Here is a 24,921-nt window from a genome sequence, read left to right as displayed (position 1 = left end):
AGCACATAACTTGTTCTTGTTGTCTGAATAGAGAAATCAACCGTGGGTACATCTCAGATAGGTCAGCTGTCATTGTTGTCACACATTCCGCACTGAGGCTGATGTATTTTTAGAAGAGAGCCGTGATCTTATTATCTCCTCTCTCTTATTGTGCTCTAGAGTTGTGTTACAGCTGCATGACACTTTTTTCTCAAACTAACCGCGTACAAAAGTTCAAACCAGTGCAATGGGGAATTACAAATCAAGACCCACTCAAACATGTACAGGTAAACATCAGCTGATGATATTCAGGGTAATGTTGATATACAGACATTTTCTGTCTTTTTGATCCTTGCTGAGGTTTGTTCTGTACAGTGTGTCATATTTGGTTACACGGTGTTGTTGTATGAGTCCATGTTTATTTGCTGTAGATGAGTGGAAAAAGAAGGTGAGTGAGTCATACGCTGTTATAATTGAGCGACTGGAGGAGGACTTGAGAATTAAAGAGGAGGAGTTTACAGAGCTCAAACACGCTTTCAGGTGAGTTTCAAACTTTGAGCTTCGTCAGGCTGCTTTCGTAATGTACTATTATTAGTGTATAAACGGTTCCAGCAGATGAGGATCAATGCTTGGACAGCTAAAATAAAACACTGGTCATGAGGAGAGAGTGTGAGGTAGATTGAATATCTGCAATCAGTTTACTAATAATCATCAGAATCACAAAGCGTTAAAAAAACAGCTGAGCATTTTGTGACTAGTTTCTCTTGTTCAACTGTAACAGCTCAGAGGAGGCGTTTGATAAAGTGAATCTGAATTACCGTACGGAAGGTGGACTGTCCCTGCTGCATCTCTGCTGCATATGTGGAGGTACGGAAAAAACACCTTCAATCCCTAAAGTAAATGTGTGCACGCCTCATTTGTGCATTAGGGTAGGCACTTGGGTTAGCTGGCACAGGGTCCATTTCTGGGTCACAATAAAATACTGTTAGAAAAATGTAACGTTAATTCCTAAACGAATTACACTTTTAAAGATAAAGGTTCCTAAGAGGTTCTGTATGGTTCCATTAAGAATCTTTAACAACGTTCTGTTGCACAAAAGCATTTTGTAGTGGAACAGAAATAGACAGAAATAGTTTCGGAAAACAAAAGAATTGTTCTTCTATGGCAAAGAACCATCATAGTGAAGATGCTGCACAACTGTGTGTTGATTTATGTTGGGTGCTTTCTGTTTGAGCTTTTAACTCTGTGCCAAATATCCCCATGTTGCATTGTGCAGTATAAATGATCAATTCAGGAAAGTATACTTTTCTTATGTTGAATCCCTGACAGCACACATACGTCTGAATTTTATGTCTTTAATTACATTTGCTCATCTGCAATACGTCTCTGAGACGTTTACAGTCAGATGTCACATAGACATCTAAAAAATGTCCGTAAGATGTTTATGATTTAGAATGTATGTAAAACTGCCCTTTTTCAATGTTTATCAGATGTTCTTACACAGCAGGTGTTTTCCAGATCCCCAGATCTTTAGAAGACATCTTACAGACGTATCTGTTAAGCTTGTCGTTGTCAATGACACTGTCATTGTACTTCCATCATTTTTTTGTTTCTGGCATCAGGGAATAAAGCTCACATCAGGACCCTTATGCTGAAAGGTCTGCGTCCATCAAGACTCACCAGGAATGGATTTACTGCCCTGCATCTGGCTACGTACAAGGTCAGTCAAGGCTTCATTTAGGATGGCTTATTTCCTTCTCGTGAATAATCCCAAATACTTTGTCTTGTTGACTAAAATAGTGCAAAGAAACATAACAAAACCTTAATATTGGAGAATATTATCCGCCAATTTTAAAATACCTGGTCAGATGGTTCACATCTTTAACTATTTCCTAGAGCAGTGGTTCTCAAACTTTTTCGTTGTAAGGCCCCCTTTGTGTTAAGTGCATCTCTTTGCGGCCCCCCCATATAAAGACGTATAATCTTAAACTTAGAATTTTAATTAAACCAAAAACATTTAGTTATACAATGCTGGAACCTCAATTCTTTTGGTTGGTGGTGTCATTTTTCTGATGTTTGATTGCATAAAATCTGTGATAAATTTCTATATTTCATAAAATGTCACAAAATCTGTGGCCCCCTGGATCCATCTTGGGGCCCCCCAGGGGGCCACGGCCCCCAGTTTGAGAACCACTGTCCTAGAGGTTTCTACCAGGATGTATGTTTTGTCATGTACTGCAGGATAATGCTGAACTGGTTACTGCGCTTCTGCATGGTGGTGCAGATATCCAGCAGGTGGGGTATGGGGCACTCACTGCACTGCAAATAGCAACTGTGGCCGGCCATCTTGAGGTGAGTGATGGAAAGCAAAAACAAAAACAGGCCATTCAGAAAGGAACATAAGGGTTAAAAAAGACAACATCACAACATGTTTTATTTGAAGTGTTATTTGTTGTATTTGTTACTAATACTGTTCTTTGCTGCTCTTCCTCGAGGCCGTTGATATTCTCTTGCAACACGGGGCTTACGTCAACGTCCAAGATGCCGTGTTCTTCACCCCTCTACACATTGCAGCTTATTTCGGCCACGAGCAGGTCAGTGTTTGCTTCCTATCGTAAATGTGTGGAATCTGCGTATAAGCGTAATCATGATATTTCTCTACTTTACCTCTGGCACAGGTGTGCAGGCTGCTGATTAAGTTTGGGGCTGATGTGAATGCCAGTGGAGAGGTGGGGGACCGGCCGCTTCATCTGGCTGCTGCTAAAGGCTTTTTGGGAATCGTGAAACTGCTGATGGATGACGGCAGCAAAACGGATGGTGGGAGCTTGCCTTTTGTACCTTAGATAAAATATCCACAATCTATGGCGTATTTCATCATATTAAATTCATTGTGATCGAATAAAAAGGATGTTTTTATAATAAATCATTTTATTATAAAAATATGTTTATAAAAAAGTATTTCCCATTCTTTTCAAAAGTCAATGCTCAAGACAACGAGGACCACGTTCCTCTTCATTTCTGCGCTCGGTTTGGACACCAAGAGATCGTCTGTTTCCTGCTACAGGGCACTTTTGACCTACAGCCGCACTGTGTCAACATCTACGGTGACACACCTCTCCACCTGTGAGTTCACATGAGAAGTGATCCACACACAACACAAGGTGGCAGTTAAACTCAACAAACTGGTAAAGGCAAATTAAAAGGCCAGTTCACACACAAAACGAAAATTTCACCCTCGTATTCAAACCTATGAAGGAATTGGCAGAATGTCCAAGCTGAACTTTTTAACACAACATATTTGCTATCGTGTATTTTATTGTAAATCAAAACAGCTACATGAACATCTGACAAACATCTCCTTTGGATTTCTAATAAAGAAGATAAGTGGACAAAAGGTTGAGAGCTAAAGAAACGATGTCTGAGTTTTCATTTTTGGGTGAACTGTCCCTTTAAATAATCTGTATTCCCGAAAGCAGCTGAAGTGTTTTTGTTGTAAATCTTCTATTCCTCACCAGGGCCAGCTACAATGGAAAGTTTGAAGTGGTTCAAGAGATTGTTCAGTTGTCTGGCACAGAGAGTCTGTCTAAGGAGAACATCTTCAGTGAGACTGCACTTCATAGGTGAGGTGACGCAAATGTTGCTGCCCTTTATCTACAGTATGCGTTTAATAGACATACACAGTATATAAAGTTGTAGTGCTTCAGCTGGTAAATGTGAATTGTTGATGAGATTAAAATATCAACTGGTATTAAGTCTGGACTAACCAAAGATCCGAATGTCTTGTAGTGCCTGCACCTACGGAAAGAACCTGGAAATGGTGAAATACCTGCTCAGTCAGAATGCCTTGAGCATCAACCATCAGGGTCGAGACGGACACACGGGTAACATGACCGCATTCATCTGCTTAACTCCTTATTTTTGGGAAATGGGCTACAAAATATTTATTTTACTCTCATCGTTTACGTCTTGAAGTTGCAATATTTTGTTTAAGAGTGGTTGACTTTCTGACTTTTGAAATGACAGGTTTACACAGTGCATGTTTTCACGGACACATCAGACTGGTCCAGTTTCTTTTTGACAATGGAGCAGATATGAACCTGGTGGCTTGTGATCCGAGCCGTTCCAGTGGGGAGAAAGATGAACAGACATGTTTAATGTGGGCCTATGAGAAAGGTTGGAAGAAATACAGTGTGTAAGATGTGTTTTAACGGTTTAGTTAAAAAACATCTAGCATCATTTATTGTCATCATGTCTTTCAAAATCTATATATGACTTCTACTGTGGGACAAAAGAAAATATTTCGAGAAATGTCTCGGTGGTTTAGTGTCCATGCAATGGAAGTCAGTGGTGGGCATTGTTGTTTGGTTACAAGCATTCTTCAAAATATCTTTTGTGTTCCGCAGAAGAAAGAAAGTCATACAGGTTTGGAATGACATGATGTAAGAATTTCCATGTTTGGGTGAACTATCCCTTTAATATACGGCCATATGCTTGTCTAAGTGTCTGTCTGACTGACAAATCATTGATTTATATATGTTGATTTTTAAATTCAGTTTATATTTAATGATGTGTTTTTCCAGGACATGATGCCATTGTTACTTTGCTAAAACACTACAAGAGACCCCAGGACGATTCCCCCTGCAATGAATATTCCCAGCCAGGAGGGGGTAGGAGATATTCTCTCCATTTTCTTTGGAACAGAACAGCATTGCTCGAAATGAGCAGCTTGGGGCAAATTCTGTTGCTGTTGTAAATATTTGGGAAAGTTTGAGTAAAAAGTACACTTTGAATCTGTTTTCTAGATGGGTCTTACGTTTCCGTCCCCTCTCCCCTGGGAAAGATCAAAAGCATGACTAAAGGTAACACACACACATACACACTGTGTGTAAGCTGCCTCACAAAATTACTGTTGCTATGATACTCTTTTAATGTCCCGAAATACATCAACCCACAATCGCCCAAATCCTCTGAGAGTCAATGAGTCAGAAACTGTCTCCAAACATCCTCCCACAGTTTCATCGCTTCAGCTTAAGCTGTTAGTTTGTATAACCACAGGCATTGCAAATAACACAATCCATCTTTCTCGACCGCTGGGCGTATGTTGTTAACATAAACGAAATGAAAGGTGATTACCGTTTCATGTAAAGATACTGTATAAATAAAAAATTCCCCATCTTTTCTCCATAGAGAAGGCAGATGTGCTTTCGCTGCGAGCGAGCCTGCCATCAAATTTTCACCTCCAACTCTCAGAACTGGAGTTTAATGAGATTATTGGTTCGGGTATGTCAACTGAATACAGAAAATCCTATGGCTACACGTCTTAGTATACCCTATTGACCCCTTTTAATCATTTCTATCTCTGCACCCACAGGCTCCTTTGGAAAAGTCTACAGAGGAAGGTGTCGCAATAAGATAGTTGCAATTAAACGGTAGGAGTATTTATGAAATGCTGGTTTGTCCTGATTTTCCTCTTTAAAGCAAAATAACCTTTGCATTTTTTTTGCACAGGTATCGCGCAAACACATACTGCTCGAAGTCGGACACTGACATGTTCTGTCGGGAGGTCTCTATCCTGTGTCGTCTCAACCACCCGTGTGTCATTCAGTTTGAAGGGGCGTGTCTGGATGACCCCAGTCAGTTCGCCATAGTAACGCAGTATGTGTCCGGAGGATCTCTGTTCTCGCTGCTGCATGAGCAGAAGAGGTGAGAACGTCCCATGAATCAATGCTGACTCTTTCATTTGTGGAACACAATAGAAGATATTTTGAGAAATGTCTCGGTGGTTTTATCAATACTAGGGAAGTCAGTGGGGGTCAATGTTGTTTGGTTACCAACATTCTTCAAAATATCTTTTGTGCTCTGCAGAAGAAACAAAGTCATACAGATTTGGAATGACATGAGGGTGAATGAATGATGAACGAATTGAAACCTTTGGGTGAACTATCCCTTTAAAGTCACATCGCCAAATATATTTTATTCTTCGCTTTTCAGTGAAAACACTCAAATCAGCGTCAGGTCTCTGGTCACCTAGAACGTGACATCGGGGTTTGCTTAAGACCTAAATCAATCTTACTAAGCCTCTGTTTTCTCTCAGTGCTCATATGCAGGGTTTTAAGGTGACCATTGTCTCATTGATCTGTTTGAGTTGGAATGATGGGTGTGTGCATTGATCAGTGGGGGAGTTGGTGTTCGTTTAATGATGTCTTAACATCCAGGATCATCGATCTGCAGTCCAAGCTCATCATTGCCATCGATGTGGCCAAGGGAATGGAGTATCTGCACAATCTGACCCAACCAATCATCCACCGAGACCTCAACAGGTTAATAACCAACATTCTCATCCTCATCATCATCACGCTTTGTTCAATAAATCATTTGTTCTGTTACATTATAATCAGTATTGTATTAGTCTGACTATCCTGGTTTAACAGCACCCGCTAGCAATAGTGAAATATAGTATTGTGAGTTCTGTTTTTAACCTCCATTCACCAGTGATGTCTTTACAGTCATAATATTCTGCTCTATGAGGATGGACATGCAGTGGTGGCTGATTTTGGAGGTAAGAAAAGCCACACGCATGAAACATTTTGGGTGAACTGTACCTTTAACATGACACCAAGCAAGCTCTTACCTTTACTTAACTTTTAAAGCACTTCTTGCCAGCTTTATTCAGTTTGTACAAACGGTAACACTATACAACCATTTTAAACAGCATTTATTATTATTTAATGTTGTCAGTATAATATTATGTATTGTTCATTTATGTTTCTTTACTTGTTAGATATTAGAATTGTATTCATATGAATTCATCCTATACATATTTCTTTTATGTTGGATAGTTTTCACGGCATTGTATATAGTTCAATTGAGTTCTGATACAGTATGTGACTATTGATCTGTTTCAAAATTCTGAAACAGTACAGTTTTGATTAAAACAATTATTTAATTTGATCAATTATTAACATGAATAAACATCAAGTACAATTAATAAATGCTGGTGTTGTTTATAGTTTATAGATTATAAAAACATTTACTTAAATGACTTATAAAATGAAAATGACTAAATTAATTCTGACTTAAGATATTAAGGCTTGGTTTTGAAAAATAAATAAATAAAATAAAACTGAGTTTATAAAATAGGGAAGAATTTGCCAATGGTAAAACTTAATTCAAGTTTATTTCCCCCCTTGTTCAGACATGAACTGACTTAATTAAGTTTTTTTCAAAAACAAGACATTTTGCTTCTCAGATAAATGTATCTTAATTTTGAGTATCTTAATTTTCAAGTAAATGTCATTTAAATGTTTAATATTTGTACAGGAAAACAAGATCAAAATAGTAAATGATCATATTTTTTGCAGTGATGTTAGTTATTGCATTGGATTAAATTGTATAAATTGAATCATCAACGAATAGCATTTTATTATGAAGTGTTACAAAGTGTTAAAATATCTGAAAATTAGGGCTGTCAAACGATTAATCGCGATTAATCGCATCCAGAATAAAAGTTTGTGTTTACATAATATGTGTCCGTGTATTGTGCATATTAATTTGTATTTATAAATACAAAAACATATACATTAATGTGTATATATATTTAATAAAATTTTGAGATGTATTATTTATATTTACCAATAACTTAAATTACATATAAACGTTTATTTATTTTTATATTTTAAATTTTTCTTAAATATATGCATGCATGTGTATGTGATTATAAACACAACGTTAATATGCACAGTACACAGACATATATAATCTAAACACAAACTTTTATTCTGGATGCGATTAATCACGATTAATCGTTTGACAGCCCTACTGAAAATGTATCTGTACTGTTATGCAGAGTCCCGTTTCCTATTGTCTGTGGACGAGGACAACATGACCAAACAACCCGGGGTATGTCTGCCATCTCCAGCAATCCTGTGCGCTTGATTTAATTCTGTCTGTTAATGATCTCCTCGCAAAGGGAACGCGTTAACTGCCTACAATCCACTCAGCACAAATTCTGCTCACATTGCGGCTTTGGCTCTCTCGTACGTCACTAAATACGTAAAGGTGGCCCTGGAGGGGATGTGTCCATGTGTTCTGGGGTTAACAAGCTTTTAGTAAGTCACACATTCAGTGGTGTTCGTCATTTTGCTCTCCTGCTCCTGTGCAGAATCTACGCTGGATGGCCCCAGAGGTGTTTATCCAGTGTACCCGGTACACAGTGAAAGCAGACATGTTCAGCTATGCCCTCTGCCTGTGGGAGCTGCTCACTGGGGAGATTCCCTTCGCACATCTGAAACCAGGCAATGCATCCAATAATGACAACAATGACCAGCCCTTACTGCCCTTTGACCTTTTGGTGTTTAATTAATCTCTGTAAATGGGTTCTGCAAGTTGAGTAGTTATAATGTAAATATTTCAAATTAAAAGGCATATTTGTGTTTTTTAGCTGCTGCGGCCGCCGATATGGCCTATCATCACGTACGGCCTCCAATTGGGTACTCGATTCCCAAACCCATCTCAGCACTGCTGATGAGAGGCTGGAATGTGTGTCCAGAGGTGAGTGAGCCATGTCTGGTACTCTCGCTTCATCTCTAAAAATCTGTCCCAGACACATTTAATACTGAAATGTAATCAAGGCATATTTAAAATAACTGTTTTCTTTTGTTTAATTTTCCTGTAGCTCAGTGCATTAGAAGCACAAAGGTTGTGGGTTCAATTTACAGGGAACACAAATATTCATAAAACACACGCAATGCACTTTAAGCCAAATGCACCACATGCACCAGCATCTGTCAAATAAATGCATCTAAATGTGAATATTATGTATTCATGATCATATGTTTTTTTGCGGACTTTTAAACATTGTACAAAGGTTGTTAATAAGTAGATTTTCATAAAACTTCACAATCATAAAGTGTGAAGGTGATAAATAAGTTGTGCAAATATGTTTATGAGCAATGTGGCAAAAATGAAATGCTGTAAATAAAATTTTTGCAAGATAAAGTTGTAATGCAAAATATTGCTTTACATTCTCTTGAAGGGTTAACTATCTGTGCCACTGTTTTAAATAAGTCAGATTACCCAGAACAAGTTGTGTTTCCTTTATTGTTTTTTAGCAACCAGTTGCTAGACTACCACGTCTCTATACAACAAACCTGCCATGTGCTTTCTCACAAACTGTACAACCACCTTACAATGTTCTCAGCGCTGGTCCCTCGGGTGTTTGACTAAAACTGTGTAACGCATAAAATGTACATTGATTCTAGGTGCACGTTAACACTGTTCTCATAGTCTCACATTTAACATGACAACAGGTTATGGTTGAAAACAGGTTAATCGTAGAAAAGGTGTAGACATGGACAAAAAAATGACCTTTACATTTATGCATTTGGCAGATGATTTTATCCAAAGCAACACACAGTTCACTACAAAATGTACATATTTTTCAGTATGTGTTCCCTGGGGATCAAACCTATGTTCTTAGAGCTTCTAACACAATTTTCCATGTCATTGATCCATACAGACAGTTACATAAGGGGTAAAAAACAGGAAATACATATTCAGCTCACAGCAGCTCCTCAACTTATGAATGTAAATGATATTGTTCCACCTCTCTTATTTCTGATCTTTTGAAGTCCTCCTCTTTAAATGATGCGTGGGCAGCGATCAGTCAGCTCTCTTCATCTGAGCTGCTGATTGGATAGCCAAAGATTAAAATCTGTAAAAATCCTGTTTGATTCTGTGTGACAGGATAGGCCTGAGTTTTCTGAGGTGGTGGCCAAACTGGAGGAATGCTTGAGTAATGTGGAGGTAGGTCAGGTGCACATTACAAAGAGGTTGCCCTAATATGTATAGGTTCTCAACCTTTTTGACTCCAAGGCCCCCCATTGTATTCAACCATTAAAGGCCCCCTTATACCCAATTTCTTCCTAATAAAATATTTTAGAGCTTAACACTAACTGGAAAAATTGCCAAATAATAAGCAATATATATTTTTTAATGTATTCCAATGCTCATTTTGTCTAATTTTAAAATATTTGTCATCTTGAGGTCTCTTGGAAGTCAGCTGGGGCCCCCCTGTGAGCCCCGGCCCCCTGTTGAGAACCACTAATCTATACTTATGAATTCTTTTTGCTTCATTTCTGTTTGTACATTTGTTTCGTTTCTGTGTGTCCAGCTGATGTCCCCGGCCTCCGGCAACAGCAGTGGTTCTCTGTCTCCCTCTTCCTCCACGGACTGCCTGGCAGCACGAGGAAGTCCCGGACGGAGTCATGTGGCCGCCCTCCGCTCGCGTTTTGAGTTGGAATACGCCCTGAATGCTCGGGCCTATGCGTTTTGGAGCCAGAAGTACAAATTCAATCCACACAATATTTCACAAATATATCATTGCTGTTGGGTGTTAACGTCATATTTACAAAAATGCTACTTTTCAGAAAATGGAAAAACTCCAGTTTTTTTTTTCAAATAATTTAACACTATGTTGTCAAAGTAGGCAAGCTGTTTTCGAAACTTTTTATTGGTTAAATATTTGTAAAACCTACAGACAAACATGAAGGATGAGCAATAGTAACGATTTATGAAAAAAATCAAGACATATGAATATTATATTTCTGTCTGACAGGGATTATATGTATATATAAATATGGAATATATTCCATATTTTAAATACTAATTGTGTAATAGTCCATATTGAATTATATTTTACTTTATTAATTATATTATATTATATTATTTATATTATATTATTTATATTATATTATTGTATTATAGCCAGCATAACGGTGCAGTTTTTGTTTATGAATGATTTTCACACATAGTACTCCCCCATCAGTCATCATAAACAGCATAGAGAAAATCTAATTGAAAAAAAATTAAACATTTCAAGAAAACAAATATAAATTGAAATAGGGGCATTCGCTGGCCATTACGTCATAGCCATGCATCAATGGAAGAGTCGGGTCATCTTGCTCTTTTGTTTTGCTAGTGCCGTGCAGTTCAACCACAACACTGCTGAGTCCAGCAGTACAAAGAGCGGTTGCTTGGAAACAAACATGTAAACAAAAGAAAGCAAATGTGATGAAACTTGCATGACATTCACACTGAGAACCTTTGCTGGTGGTCACCTCTTAATTCTTTAAGGGTGGTGATGATTGCGTGTGTTGTGTTGTGTAGTGTTGAGGTCCTGGCAACTGTCAACAAAACCACTTGGACTGAAAATTACAACCAGAGACTTTGGAGTACAAATGACCCATAATCTTTGCAACATGACATTTTAGCTGACCAAATCTAGCAATGCTGGCCATTAGGTGGCACATGCCATAAATCTCACTAAAGTCACACAGTGAATGACTAAATAGAAAACAAATATAAAAGAGGATCATCTGTGCAAGACTAACCCTACAAGGCCTCATTGAGCTGATATAACAACAACAAAGAAACAGAAGTGTATCCTATTTAGCATCATTAAAATTTCATATAGCAGGACAATCCTGCTTGTTATGTGGTCTTTAGTGTAAATTGATACTAATCACTCATTGGTGAATAAAGGTTCTGTTTTTTTTACAGTTCTGGCCGGAGATCCTCGCAGGGTTTGTCCCGCGATGAGTTGAGGAGGAACATGCAATTCCCACCCATCGACAGAAACGGTTTGTGTCCGACTGGAATTCATTAGAAAATGTGTGATTAATTTCTGTTCACGTAACCACTCCATGGGGGGACCATGTAAATGTGCTTCAGAACATTCAGAATTTTTTATATTTGTGTTATGTTTAACTTTATCAGATCAAAGTATCACAAAATGATTACTGATTTGATGCATGCAAACATGCAAGCTAAAGTTTTCTGAGCTTTGTGAAGCTGAGAAAGCTTTGTGTGCGTTTAGCATATGCTGCAAAACGTGGGAGGCTGTATTTGATGCGTTACACGTGGAGTGCATGTTAGTCATCGTGTTCCATGCTGTTCCCGTAGGATATGTGTCAGACCCCATGAGCACCATGCGTTTCCATTCATGCAGCAGCAGTGGAAGTTTTGAAGAGAGCAACTAGATGCAGCAACTCTTTTGTTCGTTTGTGTTTTGCACATTACAAACATAATATACAAGATATAACTGGTGATCAATAATGTACCATATTAAAAACAAAGGTGCTAAACGATGTTAAAGAAGAACAATTTTTGGCTGTATGGGTCCATAAGAAACCTTTAACATCCACAGAACATTTCCGTTTCTTTTAGTGAAAAAAGTTCTTTAGATTATAAAAAGGAAAGAAAGAAATTGTTGTTTTATGAACCTTTGACTGAATCGTTCGTTGCAGAACCAAAATAGTTCTTCTGTGGCATCAAGTAAAGAGCTTTTGTAGCATCTTTATTTAAAAAAAAATGTAACAGTCGTTGTAAGAGTAACAAGAAATGCAATGATTTCACATATATAATCAGACGTTGTCAAGTTATTTTAATTAATTTTTGATTATTTTTGTCATTTCTTTTTTTTTAAAGCGCAATGTGTGTGATTTTATATATTTACATTATCATGCAATAATATTATATATAAAAATAATAGAAGTCTGGAGAGATTTTGAAAAGTCAGTTTTAACATTGTTTAAGTGCTTTTATATCGTGCTTTTTGTTTTAAACTCAATAAACTCGGATAAATCATGTATTCAGCGTTTTATTTCTTATTTCAAAAGGAAACATTCACAGCATTTGTAGACAAACAAGCCATTGAGTAACAGGAAGTCGACAACCAGTCCAAACCGATAGTGAGTGATGTCATCTAATAGCACTGTTTTACTGGAGAAGTTTGGCCTTGTGCATCGAGTTATCCTTTCTCTTCTACAATAACTCAAAGTAATTATGATCAATAATTTATAAAAGAGATAAAAACGTGTGAACCAAAGAAGCTAATCTTTAAACTATGTGGCTACTAATAAATAATTCTGTGTAAAATCACGAGAACATCTTGAAACTTGTTCATAATTATATATTTGCAAACAGTTCTTTGCCACCATTGACTATCATAGTAGGAAAAATGACAATGGTTGTCAAAAGTGCCCCGGAATTGTTTGCTTTCCTACATTCTTCAAAATATCTTCTTTTGTGTTCAACAGCACAAAGTAATTTATAAAGCAATTTTCCTATATGGTACTCAATGGTGGCCATGAACTGTTTGCAAATATCGTAATATGCAAACATCAGAACAAAGAAATTTATACAGATTTGGAACAACATGAGGGTGAATAAATGAAGACAGAATTTTCATTTTTGGGTGAACTTTTCCTTTAAGGCATGTGTGTTTGACATGCGTCTGATGTTCTGCTAATACAGTCTGACCAACAGGAGGGCTCTAAATCATGAATTATTAAAAAACTTGTGCTGTGTACGTGGTTTCTATTTTCAGTGGGCTGTTGAAAGCCTCCCTTTAAGCACACAGGAGTCAATATGAGTCAATGGTTTGTTTATTCATTCTTAACGCTATTCCAGCATCTCAGGCTATGTTCAATATGAGTCAATATGGTTAACATACAGATCTACAGTCTACACTCGCATTGCTGCTGTGCTCTGCATTTGTGTAGACAAAACGTAAGGTTTCATTTTATTCTGTGTTTGTCTGTTTTGTGTACATACTAGTAACTGTTCTCTGTGTGAGCAGTCGTCAATCTGGGATATCCGGCAGGCCCAAAAAACCTGGAGTCGTCTAGTGAGAAAGTGCTTAGCGTGTCATTGACACTCTGTTTGAAATGACCGTCAATGACTTTTGTTCTCCTGTTTCCATCCGACTGCTTGGAACGGACGTCTACACTTGCGGTATCATCTTGACTCCCATTTTCAGATTTATTGACAATGGTGAGGTCTGTAATGACTGTTATTGTCGGACTCTGCGCTTCAATATACTCGTGCTCAGATTTTACATTGTGTTCTGAAGTGTCCAGGATCTCTTTGTCAATTGTTTCCTCGGTTTGAGATACAGAGGACAACTGTGTAATTTCTTCAGTAGTAGTTTGTTGCTTCTTTTGTTCTGATTCTTCTTGAGAGTTTGGATTCAATTCAGAAGCAAGATCTTGTACCTTTGCGACATTGTTTAATGAGGAATCTTCTCGTCTGTCAATCTCACCATCATCATGACTCTGTCTTGACCACTTAGTGACCAAAGAACCTCTGTTATCTCCACCCTCCTTGACTTTTTCCTCTTGCGTTATGTTATCCTCTAAGTCCTCAGGTTTCTTCTCTGTTATAAAACTTTCGACTACAGTATCATGCCCTGTGTTCTCATTGAGATCACTCTGTACTGGTGTTGCAATTTCATCAGTACTTTGCGTATCCGTCACATCTAATACTTCACCGTTTCGATCCTTCTCGGTTTCATCTGAGATGGAGCTCTCTTTGATTTCATCGACAGGTTCAATAAATGTCTGAAAGTATCTGGAGGCTTGGTGAATGTTAATCCAGTTACTCACAAGATCAACCCCAGCTGCTTTATCTAAAACTGCTGGACGAATGGCTGGCTCTTCTGAATCAATGCTCAGATTCTTCTCTTCATTTTTGAACACGTTCTCCGCAGGCTGAGATTTCACAGAATGCGACATGGATCTATCTTCTTCTTCCTTAACAGAATTCTCCAAAGGTTCCCCTGGTTCACTGTCCTTCCCTTCAGGAGCATCTCTGCTTCTCATGTCAGCATCTTTTGGTTCTTTCTCCATATCATTATGTTCCTCTGTTGTGCCTTCAACTTCTGGAATCTTGTTGGTCGTCTCCATTTCCTCAGGGACTATATTTTCTATGAATGTTTTTGCAGAGGTTTCTGATTCTTTATCGGCCTCTTCTGTCATAGATTTATCATCCACCACCTTCTCTGAGTGAACTTCAGCATCTTCTCTCACATCTTCATTAATCTCTGGCTTTGCTTCACTATCATCTGTAACATCTTGAGCCGGACCAGCAGTTGTCTCACCATCTAGTTTGTCTTGCATCTCTTCATCCTCTTGCTTCTCAACATCCTCTTTTCTGGCATTCTCTGTCTCTCCATTTTCAGCATCTACGTCTCCTGACAAGTCATTATTTTTGGAATAATATTTGTAACCTTTCTCATTTTGTTCTTCCTGTAAAACCAATTCTTCATTTTGGTCCCCAGTAACGTTGTCTTCTGGTTTTTCTGTTACATTTTCATGTGACATGACCTCCTTGTTTTCATCCTTCTCATCTACATTCTCACCAATCTCATTTATATCTTCTTCTTTTTTTGACTCCTCTTCCTCAAATGTTAAGTTTTCTGTCATACCCTCACCTTCTCGCTCTGCCATCTCATCTCTGTTTCCTTCCTCCACCTCATTCTCATTTTCCTCCTGTTCCCTGTTTTCCATCATTTCGCTATTCACTTTCTCAGTTTCTTCTACAACCTCATTCTCACTCTTTGGCCCTTCGTCTTCTGAAATCTCATTTCTACCCTGTTCTCCATCTTCACTTTCATTCTGTCCCTCATGCACATCCACTTTTTCTATCTCTACATCATTATCATTTTCTGTATCATCTGCCTTCATATCTTGATCCTCCTTATTTTCTTGAAGCTCAACCTCACCAGACTCCTCTCTATCATCTCTCTCTATTCTTTCTTTATCCTTATCTTCTGATTTTAAATCTTCCACACCCTTGTTTTCTTCCTCACCTTCAATAGCTTTCCCAGCATCTCCCAGATCTTTACTCTCATCTTCACCTTCCTTCTCTGCAATCTCCTCCACTATCACCTTGTCTTCCTCTTCCTTCTCCTCCTCGTCCTTCACATCTTCCTCTGCACTATCACCTTTCTCCTCGCTAGACTTTTCTTCACCTTCCAGCTTGATAACAGAACCGGCATCATCCATCACGTCATCTGTGTCCTGGATCTTTTCTCCCGTTGACCCATCATCACCAGCCTCATCTGTTAGGTCGTCTCTTTCATCTCCATCTGGCCGTTCATTGCTCTGATCTGCGTCATCTGCTTTCCTCTCAGTATCAGCGACACCTGTTTCTTTATCATTCTCAGTATGAGATACCGAACCCTCTTTCTCTATCGCAGGCTCTTCGGCTACCTCTGGAAGCTCACTTTCTATTGCTGGTGTATCTTCATGACCTGTATTTTCAGTGTTTAGGGTTTGATCATGTGTTTGGGGTTCTTCTTTATCCTCATCCTTGACTTCTTCTTGTATGTCCTGGCTGTCACTGTTGATATTAGCTTCAGTCTCAATCTGAACTTCAATCTGTTCGTCTTGTTGTTCAACTTCATTTGTTCTCTCAAGTTCCTTTATCTCCTGTTTCTCGTCTAAGTTAGCAGTCACCTCCTCATTCTTTATTGACTGTTTTTCTTCGTCCTCGTCTTTTTGGGCATGAGGCATTTGTGTGTTTGTCTCCTCTTTCTCAGGCTGTCCTGTTTCATCATCACCATGCGACGTCTCACACGCAGCCTCATGTGTGTTGGTTTCATTTTCCTCTTGAATATCTTCCTGAGTGTTTGGTGGTTGTGGTGAGGTGAAACCTACGGCATTTTCCCTTTCTGCTCCTGTAAAAAAGTATCATTTGAAGCCAATAAATGCTAATTATTTATTTACGGTTTACAAACACAATTGTTTTTTTGTTGTTGTTGTTTGAGCAATACAGAAACTTTATTTTGTGAAAAATGTATCTCTACTCGTTACATTTTTATAGAAAATTTAAGCAAGGTTGGTCACAGTATAATAAATGAAATAAGTCTGTTTCACCAGGTAGCCACTGAAAAAGTTACCTTGTTGGGTCTTTACCGAGGCCCCTTCATCTTCCTCTGTGCTTGTGTCACTAAGTTCCGCCTCTGAACTACATTGAGATTCCTTCAAAATGGCCTCAGTCAACTTCTCCTGTATTGACGTGGCTGCTTATCACCACAGGGAATGAGACATATGAAGTCCACGGCAAATTGTTAATATGGTTTCATTTAGTATAGTCAGAGACAATTAGAAGGCGGGTGATATAGAAGAAATAAAATGAACAGTTCACCCCAAAATTCACAAATATTTTACTCATCTTCATTTCGTCTCAGATGTATAGGACTTCCTTTTTTCACATGAAAAATCGAATTGGTTCTTGCATCTCTCGTGACTAGTTGTCATATAATATTTTGTCACAAGACGTAAGAATCAATGAGATTTGCTTGTTTTGGTTTCAGTTTTGTAAAATAGACTTCAAAATATGAATCACTTTCTCTTACAAACATACAATTTTGCTTCAGAAGATATTTACTAACCCACTAAAGTTTACTTTAATGATAGATGTACAGTATGTGCTTTCTGGAGCTTCAGCATTTTTGAATCCCATAGGCCTATAAAATGTAATATTAAATTATTTGTTTGTGTCGGAGCCGACAGCCTCGTGGGCACTGCTCCGACACATGGCGTGGTTGTGAATCAGGCGTCCCGGGTTTGATTCCTGTCTCATGGTCCTATCCTGATCCCACCCCCTTCTCTCTCCCACTTAGCTTCCTGTCCTCTCTCTCACTGAACTATACCAAAAATGGCAAAAATAATTCTTAAAATAAATATTGTTTGTGTCCCACTGAATACGGCAGGTTACATATAGAATTGCATGAGGGTGAGTAATTTCAGATTTTCTTTTTTGGTGAACTATTCCTTTAAAACATCATTAATTATAGAAGAAATGAAATACACAAATAATAGTGCAAATCAAACAACTGCTCGAAGGTTTATTACCACAAACACAGCAAACACTTGGATTACGAGCACAGCATGCAGGGGACTGGACAGGTGCCCCCCCCAAAAAAAGAATAACTATCACTGAAAGGAATACACATGGAAGCGCACAGATGACACAAAATCGTATTATATGAAAGAGTACCAATTCAGCGAATACTGAAATTACTCATGAACAATTTTTACTTTTTGAATTATTTAAATACAGTGTAATCAGAAACAGCACTGAATCACAGATCGCTTGTATTTTCAGTTCATCAATTCGTAAATCAAACAAACCCTGTGATGTGTTTGTGTTTCAGCGACTTAAAATGTAATTTGAGTATAAGAATCAGATCTAAACCTGATTGACTTAATGTTAACATCCAGACAGGTTGGTTTATACTGAGAAGTGTGCATATTGCTACACAAATCACATGCCTGAACACATGCAATCACAAACACATGCAATTTCCACACTGCAAACACAAACCAAATAAAGCCAATCGATACATGTTTGCAAGACCACCCAGCTTTAAACAAACAACAAAGAATAATAACACATGTTCTGCTTTTAACACAATCAGAACTGTCAGAATAACTACAGTATAGGTGTCTATTTAAACTATCTTCTCAGTTTAAGAGGTAAACAAACTCTTTCAGTAAATATTATATTTATTCAAACGTTGATTAAAAATGCCAAAGTTGTTTAAAGCCTGTTTATTTGTGAGCAACGTGAAGCAGGTTTTCCAGTTCTGATGTTGAAAAAGCCATCATGGATGAACACACGGTTCAGTCACAGCAGGCACACGGCACACAGGACTAGTTTTCATGCAGATACGCACCTCTCTCAGATTCAGGTTCTTGTGGAATATCGTCGGGTTTGGCTTCCTCGCCGACCTCCTCACCTTCAGTGCGCTCGTTCTTCTCTATATCTACTGACATTTCTAATTCGCTCTTCTCCAGCGGACTGTCCTGTGTCTCAGAGTCCTCCTCTTGAGGCACAGTAACAGAGCTGGATTCTTCCATCTTTGTGGTAAGGTCTTCTTCCGGTTGAACGTCGAAGCTCTGCTCTAGAACAGCTGTTGTGACTTCTTTGGTGTCATCCTCGATTTCCCTTTCACTGTTGTCACTGTCTCTGCTGGACAAACTGGACGTTCGGCCAGATGAGACAGACGGTGACCTTTGAACTTCTGAAGGCAAAAGACATGTATCCAGTAAATGAATCTGCTGGTAAATCTAGCTTAAGATGGAAAATGATGTTTAAGGAGTGACTAGAAAACGAATACTAACTAGATGTACTGGCTTCCTCAACTTCACTGTCAGATTCTTTGTTATTTTCACTTTGGTCATGTTCATCCCTGCTTTCAGTTTCTTTCACTTCATCATTGGCAACAGAAGATGGCTTTTCCACTGCATCTTCAGCATCTTCAACTGGCCCTTTATCATCTGCCTCAAAGTCTTCTTCATAGTCTATATGAGAGCATAGCAGCATATATATGTTGAATAAACATGTGCAAGTCAAGGTGCAAGACACCAGTTCAATACGTTTTATTTGTTTACTGTAAAGGTCTTTGCACATACAGTCTGAAATTTTCGTATGCGTTTTTCGTATTTGGCTCTTGTTTGTACGGTGTCTCTGAATTGTTAAAAAAAGGCCACTCAAAATGCTTGACGGATGCGAAAAACGCATAAAATCGAACCCGGTCCGAATTTTTTTATGACGGACGAAAATATCAGAGGCAGTGTGTAAATGTGATTGACACAACGTGAGGTCGTATTTATTTTTTAACGTGCGGAAATTTCGGATGCAAATTTCGGACTCAATGTGCAATGGGCTTAAGTGTTTTCTTTGAAAATCAACCCTATGAAATTATGAAAAATGTTTTTGCCATGTTCTACCAGTCAAGCTACAGAAATAAGATCTTAAAAAGTACAACTGCTGAAACTTGAGTTGAGAATAATGAATAATGCAATGTACAGCCGTGGAAAACAAGAGACCATTCCAAATGTAATCAGCATTTCTAGATGTATTGTGGTCATTCCAGTCCAGTGTTTGTTGAATTTCAACAAAATCAAACCTCAGGAGTGACACAAAGTCCTCCAGCAGTAATATGAAAGACCGACAGCATGACAAGACAAGATCAAAATCAAGGTTATCACATAAAAAAATAATTTTCAAACTTTTCCTAAATACATGTAGAAATATTACTGTTGTATTGCTTAAACGTGAATATGAACTCGTTTTCTTTGCAGTATTTGAGCTCTAAAAAAATTCAGAGCATCTTTTCTGTTATTTTGACCTGTTTCTCTAGTTTTCATTTTCTGCAAATAAATGCAAATAGAAACAATATTTTTATTTGAAATTTGGGATAAACGTGTTAGCGGTTCACAGAATAAAACAAAAATGATCATTTTACCTAAACACTTACCTATAGTAAAAACATTTTTTTCTGTGGCTGTATTTTTAAACACATGCATGGAATCACAAGTAGTCTTATTATATCTTATTATTACAAATTACGATTTGTACAAATCTTTTTTTGTCAGGAAACTTAGTTCATACCATCTTTGCGCTTTTTTTGTTCTGCGGTTACTCCATTGTGATCTGTTTCCATTCCCTGGGATGCACGAGGCTCTGTATTAGAATGTGTCTCTATGTCCTCATCTACATCTGTGGTCTCCTCCTCATCAGGGGATTTAGAGGTGGCCGGCTCCTCTTTGACTCTTTTTACAGGAGGCGTGGGTTTTTTGTCCAAGCCCATGGCAATAATACACCTGAAGAATGACATCACACAAAATCACAATCCATCTCAGTTGGCTAATATGGAATCAAATAGTTTTAAACATAAACAGATCATTAGTGATAGGGAATGTCTTTAGGCCTACTTGTAACAGGGAGACGCTCCCTCCACACTGCAAAAACCAAAGTGTCCATGTCTGCCCCCGAGACGAGAGCCTTTCCTGTGTTTGAACTCGCAGCATGAGCTGAGCCGCTCCACTTGCAGGCCATTCAGGAAGAATGTAAGACTAAAGGGAAATCCCTGATGGCGTCTCGACACAAGCTGGAATGTTTCTAAGTGAGGGTATAAAAAAGATGTGCGAGATTTGTTTTTCCAGACAACTATGTGCAGGTAACTGTAAACTATAAAAACATTTAAGTGAAATAATTGGAGTAAATGACCTGACTTTTTCATTTATAATGCTGCAAGGTTGTCAAAATGCTTTTTTTTCACAGTTCACAGACACCTGACACTAACCTCCTTCTGTTAGCTTCCCTTTGAAGACACAGAGATTTTCTCCTCCGCAGTGCTGCTGGAAGACCTTCACCTCATCTCTGAGGTCCATCAGATCATGAGACAGGTGGACACTTTTCCCAAAATACACCATTCTCACTGATACCATACTCTGGGCGGACGTTCTCTGCAGAGCGGAGGGTGGCTAACAGAGGCACAACAGAATATACGTGAGTGCTTTTATTTCACACAGAGCAATACCTATTTTTATACAGTGGAATGTGTCTCATCCAATCAGATTTCAGAGTCTGTTTTCAATAGTAAGTTCCAACGGTTTGAAAAACAATGATGCCAACCTCTGTTGGTGCTGTTGTGGGTCTTAACTTTCGACCTCTGTGTGTTCCATTCGCTCTTGTGCCTCTGTCTTTCTTCTTCGTGAGGGGAGGCACGGGGGTCACGTAGTTGTTTATAACAGGAAGACTGTAGGGCGAGATGGTACTGGAGAAGTCTGTCATGGTCGTGTGTCTCATGGTGTCTCTGTCCAGCTAGAAAACCCAATCTCGCTATTACATACATACTGAGTTTGCTCTTTTTCTAAAAACTAATTTAGTCTTTGAGGTTTTTCCTTAAAGAAAACAAATAAGAGAAATACAGGCATGTATAAAGGTAGAATATACTGTATATATCTCAGTGTTGTTCAGGAGGAACTGGTGGTCTCAGGATGGTCTCACCATATAACGGAGGGGCTGATCAGTGTCATTGGAGGAGTCCCGCTCCCGCAGTCTGTGTCGAGGGGAGGTTCTCCTCAGAGAGGCCGTGGCACTGTTGCTGTTCAGCGGCTTGAGTCGAACGGGTCTCTGGATATTCCCTGGAGCCGTGTTGGGCCGGGAGGAATTTGGCTATGAGCAAAAGCGACAAAAAGCTTTACATTGTCAAACTAGAGCCTGTAGAGCAAATAAACATTCCAAATGATGACTCGACTATTAGGATAAATTGTGCGTCTATCTACAGATTAAATATAAAAAAACAGAATATTACAGACAGATTTACATCTCTAGTACAAAGAAATGATGAGGATGATGATTCATGATTGATGAACTGCATCATGGGACATTCAGTGTTTGTGTGAATCATTTATTTAAATTAAGACACCTGCCTTTCAATCAGGTTAAATGAGTCTGTCCCACTAAAACCCACCTAAAAAAAGAGGCTTTTTTGTCAACTGAATGAAATGCATTATGTACTTTATCACACAGGCCACTTACAGATTCTGTTGACTCAGAATTCTCCCCCTCAGGTCCAGAATGCCGCGCGTGAGAGATCTTTGGCCTCGTGGGTGGCCGAGGTGACAACATGAGCATTGGTTCCTCATCACATCTCCGGGAGCGTTCGGTCTAATGCATAATACAGAAAGTCAAATGTAACAATATTTCTACTTCACTCGGGCCAGGTGAGTTAAAGTTTAAATAAAAGTGACCTTAGTTTTGTTCATTTGCTCCCTCCGTGCAAATTCTTCCAGTTTTCTTTTGATCTCTGATTGATGAAGACGCTAAAAACAGAAAGAAATGAAACATTTAATGTTTATTTAAATAATGGGGCCAATAATGCTAATGTGCAACCCATGATATTATTGCAAATTTTCTACTGACTTGTATCAAAACGCATCTCTAGCTCATCGCTTGTAAGATTTGCAAAAACACCATGTAATTTGTACTCTATAATATGACGTAATATGTATTGCCAGCGTATATATGCGTCTGTATGTATTTGATTTACTTTACTTTTTCTATTTCGTATTACTTTTTAGGGCTGTATCTTCATTTATTCTGTTTGTTTAACTTGCGTTTTGTTTTTTTGTTTTCTTCCTGTACAGCTGCTTTGATACAATGCAAATTGTAAAATGTGCTACAAAATTAAACTTTGGCTCGACTATTTGTTTAAATAATGTTTTTAAATGTAAAAAAATCCTTTAAAAATGTCAGATAGCAATTCAGGGTTTTCTCTTTGCGTGTTTATTGTTTTTAGCTTTTATTGAGGAAAAACCAGATTCATACCGTTAATACCAGGTAATACCATATCTTTACTCTTAGACACCACACAAAGTGTCTACTATAATAAATTTGACTAAGCTCCAGTAGACTATACAATTTACATTCGTGTATTTAGAAGACACAATGCCCAATGCATTTAAGGTATACATTTTAGCACTACACAAATTCCCTGAAATCGAACTTAGATGTGGCATTGCTGGCCTGTGTTATGAGCGCACCTCCATGTCTAGCACCTTGTGGAAGATGGCTTGAGCCAGACACTCTCTGACATGTCTCTGATGTGCTCTCTGGATCATTTTGTGTTTGTACTCCTTATCCGGAACAATCCGTCCACTCCGGGTGATCTGAAGCACACAAGCACCTGCATTTACTGATGCGCTGATCTTGTCTCACGACTAAATTGCTTTCCTTTCATCTTTTTACCAGGTCGCAAAATTGAATTGCGATTATCCAATAGGATCATTATGAGAATGCTAATTACATGTAATTCTATGCAATATTCTGAAATAAAACTTCAGTTTTATCCCACATTTCTTCCCTTCATTGAATTCCTTGTTTAAAGGGATAGTTCACCCCCAATTTAAAATTCTTTCATCATTTACTCACTCTCGTGTCATTTCAAACTTGCATGACTTATAATATAATAAAATACTGTCTTTTAGTCTAAATACACACATACCAGTCCGACTTTTTGAAGATGTCTCCGTATTCTCACATTGTTGAAGTATCCAGTCAGATGTCTGTCCGTTAAACTATTGTACGCTGCAATAAGACTAGAAACAGAGACACGGTTTGATCAGTTGCCAATAAATCAGTATCAAGAATTCCAGTAAAGACAGGCCAGTTACAAGGTTCATTAAACCGTTCGTATATATCATTATAGGGAAGGTTGAGCAGGCTGATTGAATGATTGACTGATCCTCAGGGCCATCAGTGGTGAGCACACTACATCTGTGTCAAGGGTAGTACTGTAAATGCTGGACTGTTTGTCCGCCTGGCTTTTTCCGATACAGATTTGATTTCCCCCAGCGTTTGTAAAGAAGAAAACAGAAGCTGTACACCAATCCTCAGGCCAAGTAGATAGCGTTACCAGGTGTCTGGTTTCTATTGGAATGGAGTGTGGATGGATAGCACACTTAACCCATGCCCCCCTGTGTCTGTTTAGCATTGTTCTGAAATAAAACTTTTTTTAATTAAATGTTGTTTTTATGATAGTCTAAACAACACAACAAATGACATGATTTATGACATTGTGGATTAACATAGGCCACTTGTGTTGTGTTTAACAAAAACCCAGCAGTTAAGCCACGGATGGATAATAAAGCATCCCATTGCAGAGAGGTTGATATCTCACTGTTGTTGTCTTTAGCTCATATATTGTTCTTTTGCTAAAATAAAGCCGTAAAATCATAATTTCACATATTGCACGTGGATATGTTGATGCAAATACGTATATTTATATTACGTATATTACGTCTCACGTAAGGCTAATATTTTGTATAATAACATTTGACTTAAAAGTGCATCTTGTTTAGTTACTCACCCCGGGTTGAGATGACTCATGTTGTCGCTGAGCAGTGATGTCTTGTATCAAGCAGCTTTCTTTATTTCAGAGGACATTAAAACTATGCGTGCATCTGCCTACCCGGCTCCTCGCGCAGAACAGATGACAGCAAGCGTTGCTATGGTGAATCACGTGACTTCGCTCATAAGTCTCCGCATTCTTTATCGTCACGGGCGTTTTTATATTAAACGTTGTATTCGTATTGCTCCCCCTGTTGCTCAAATATAAAAATATATATCATTTGGACTGTGTGGTATTTTACAAGTTTTTAATTTAATTAAATTAACGTTAATTTAAAATCAAAAAGTGGAATACAAAAATCAACCATAGCTTTACAATAGTATAGTAATTATGGTAAAACTATAGTAACCACAAATTTGCCCTATAGTCTGGCTACAGTTACTATAGATTTA

The 24,921-nt window shown here is 38.2% G+C and overlaps 2 protein-coding genes across 5 annotated transcripts; one reads left to right on the top strand and one right to left on the bottom strand.

The window, feature by feature from the left end:
- Nucleotides 1-102: 102 nt before the first annotated feature.
- On the top strand, nt 103-12,575 carry tnni3k (TNNI3 interacting kinase). Its single transcript, XM_057356967.1, has 25 exons — nt 103-266; nt 411-519; nt 761-846; nt 1,602-1,699; nt 2,221-2,331; nt 2,475-2,573; nt 2,658-2,796; nt 2,958-3,102; nt 3,495-3,599; nt 3,766-3,860; nt 4,003-4,152; nt 4,560-4,646; nt 4,782-4,838; nt 5,167-5,259; nt 5,351-5,408; nt 5,488-5,682; nt 6,195-6,299; nt 6,486-6,538; nt 7,826-7,878; nt 8,141-8,273; nt 8,420-8,529; nt 9,724-9,783; nt 10,151-10,320; nt 11,539-11,618; nt 11,941-12,575. Exons 1-25 carry the CDS (start codon nt 227-229, stop codon nt 12,015-12,017), a joined length of 2,508 nt encoding a protein of 835 aa, XP_057212950.1. The 5' UTR covers nt 103-226; the 3' UTR covers nt 12,018-12,575.
- A 67-nt stretch (nt 12,576-12,642) lies between these two features.
- erich3 (glutamate-rich 3) lies at nt 12,643-24,603 on the bottom strand. 4 transcript variants are annotated; one of them, XM_057356965.1, is made up of 14 exons: nt 24,488-24,603; nt 23,624-23,717; nt 23,178-23,288; nt 22,371-22,442; nt 22,159-22,287; nt 21,625-21,792; nt 21,250-21,438; nt 20,918-21,098; nt 20,547-20,733; nt 20,224-20,435; nt 18,951-19,130; nt 18,503-18,850; nt 16,721-16,846; nt 12,643-16,498 (listed from the first exon to the last, which is right to left on the bottom strand). In XM_057356965.1, exons 1-14 carry the CDS (start codon nt 24,505-24,507, stop codon nt 13,593-13,595), a joined length of 4,923 nt encoding a protein of 1,640 aa, XP_057212948.1. In that variant the 5' UTR covers nt 24,508-24,603; the 3' UTR covers nt 12,643-13,592. The 4 variants fall into 4 exon arrangements, with proteins under 4 accessions (XP_057212948.1, XP_057212946.1, XP_057212947.1 ...); XM_057356963.1 differs by having other exon boundaries at nt 12,644-16,498; nt 23,163-23,288; XM_057356964.1 differs by having other exon boundaries at nt 12,644-16,498; nt 16,721-16,843; nt 23,163-23,288.
- Between the last annotated feature and the right edge of the window lie 318 nt (nt 24,604-24,921).

The sequence above is a fragment of the Triplophysa rosa genome, linkage group LG17, assembly GCF_024868665.1.
Source record: "Triplophysa rosa linkage group LG17, Trosa_1v2, whole genome shotgun sequence".
Classification (NCBI taxonomy): domain Eukaryota; kingdom Metazoa; phylum Chordata; class Actinopteri; order Cypriniformes; family Nemacheilidae; genus Triplophysa; species Triplophysa rosa.
Note: the sequence above shows the minus strand (reverse complement) of the source record. Positions and strands in the feature narration are given on the sequence as shown.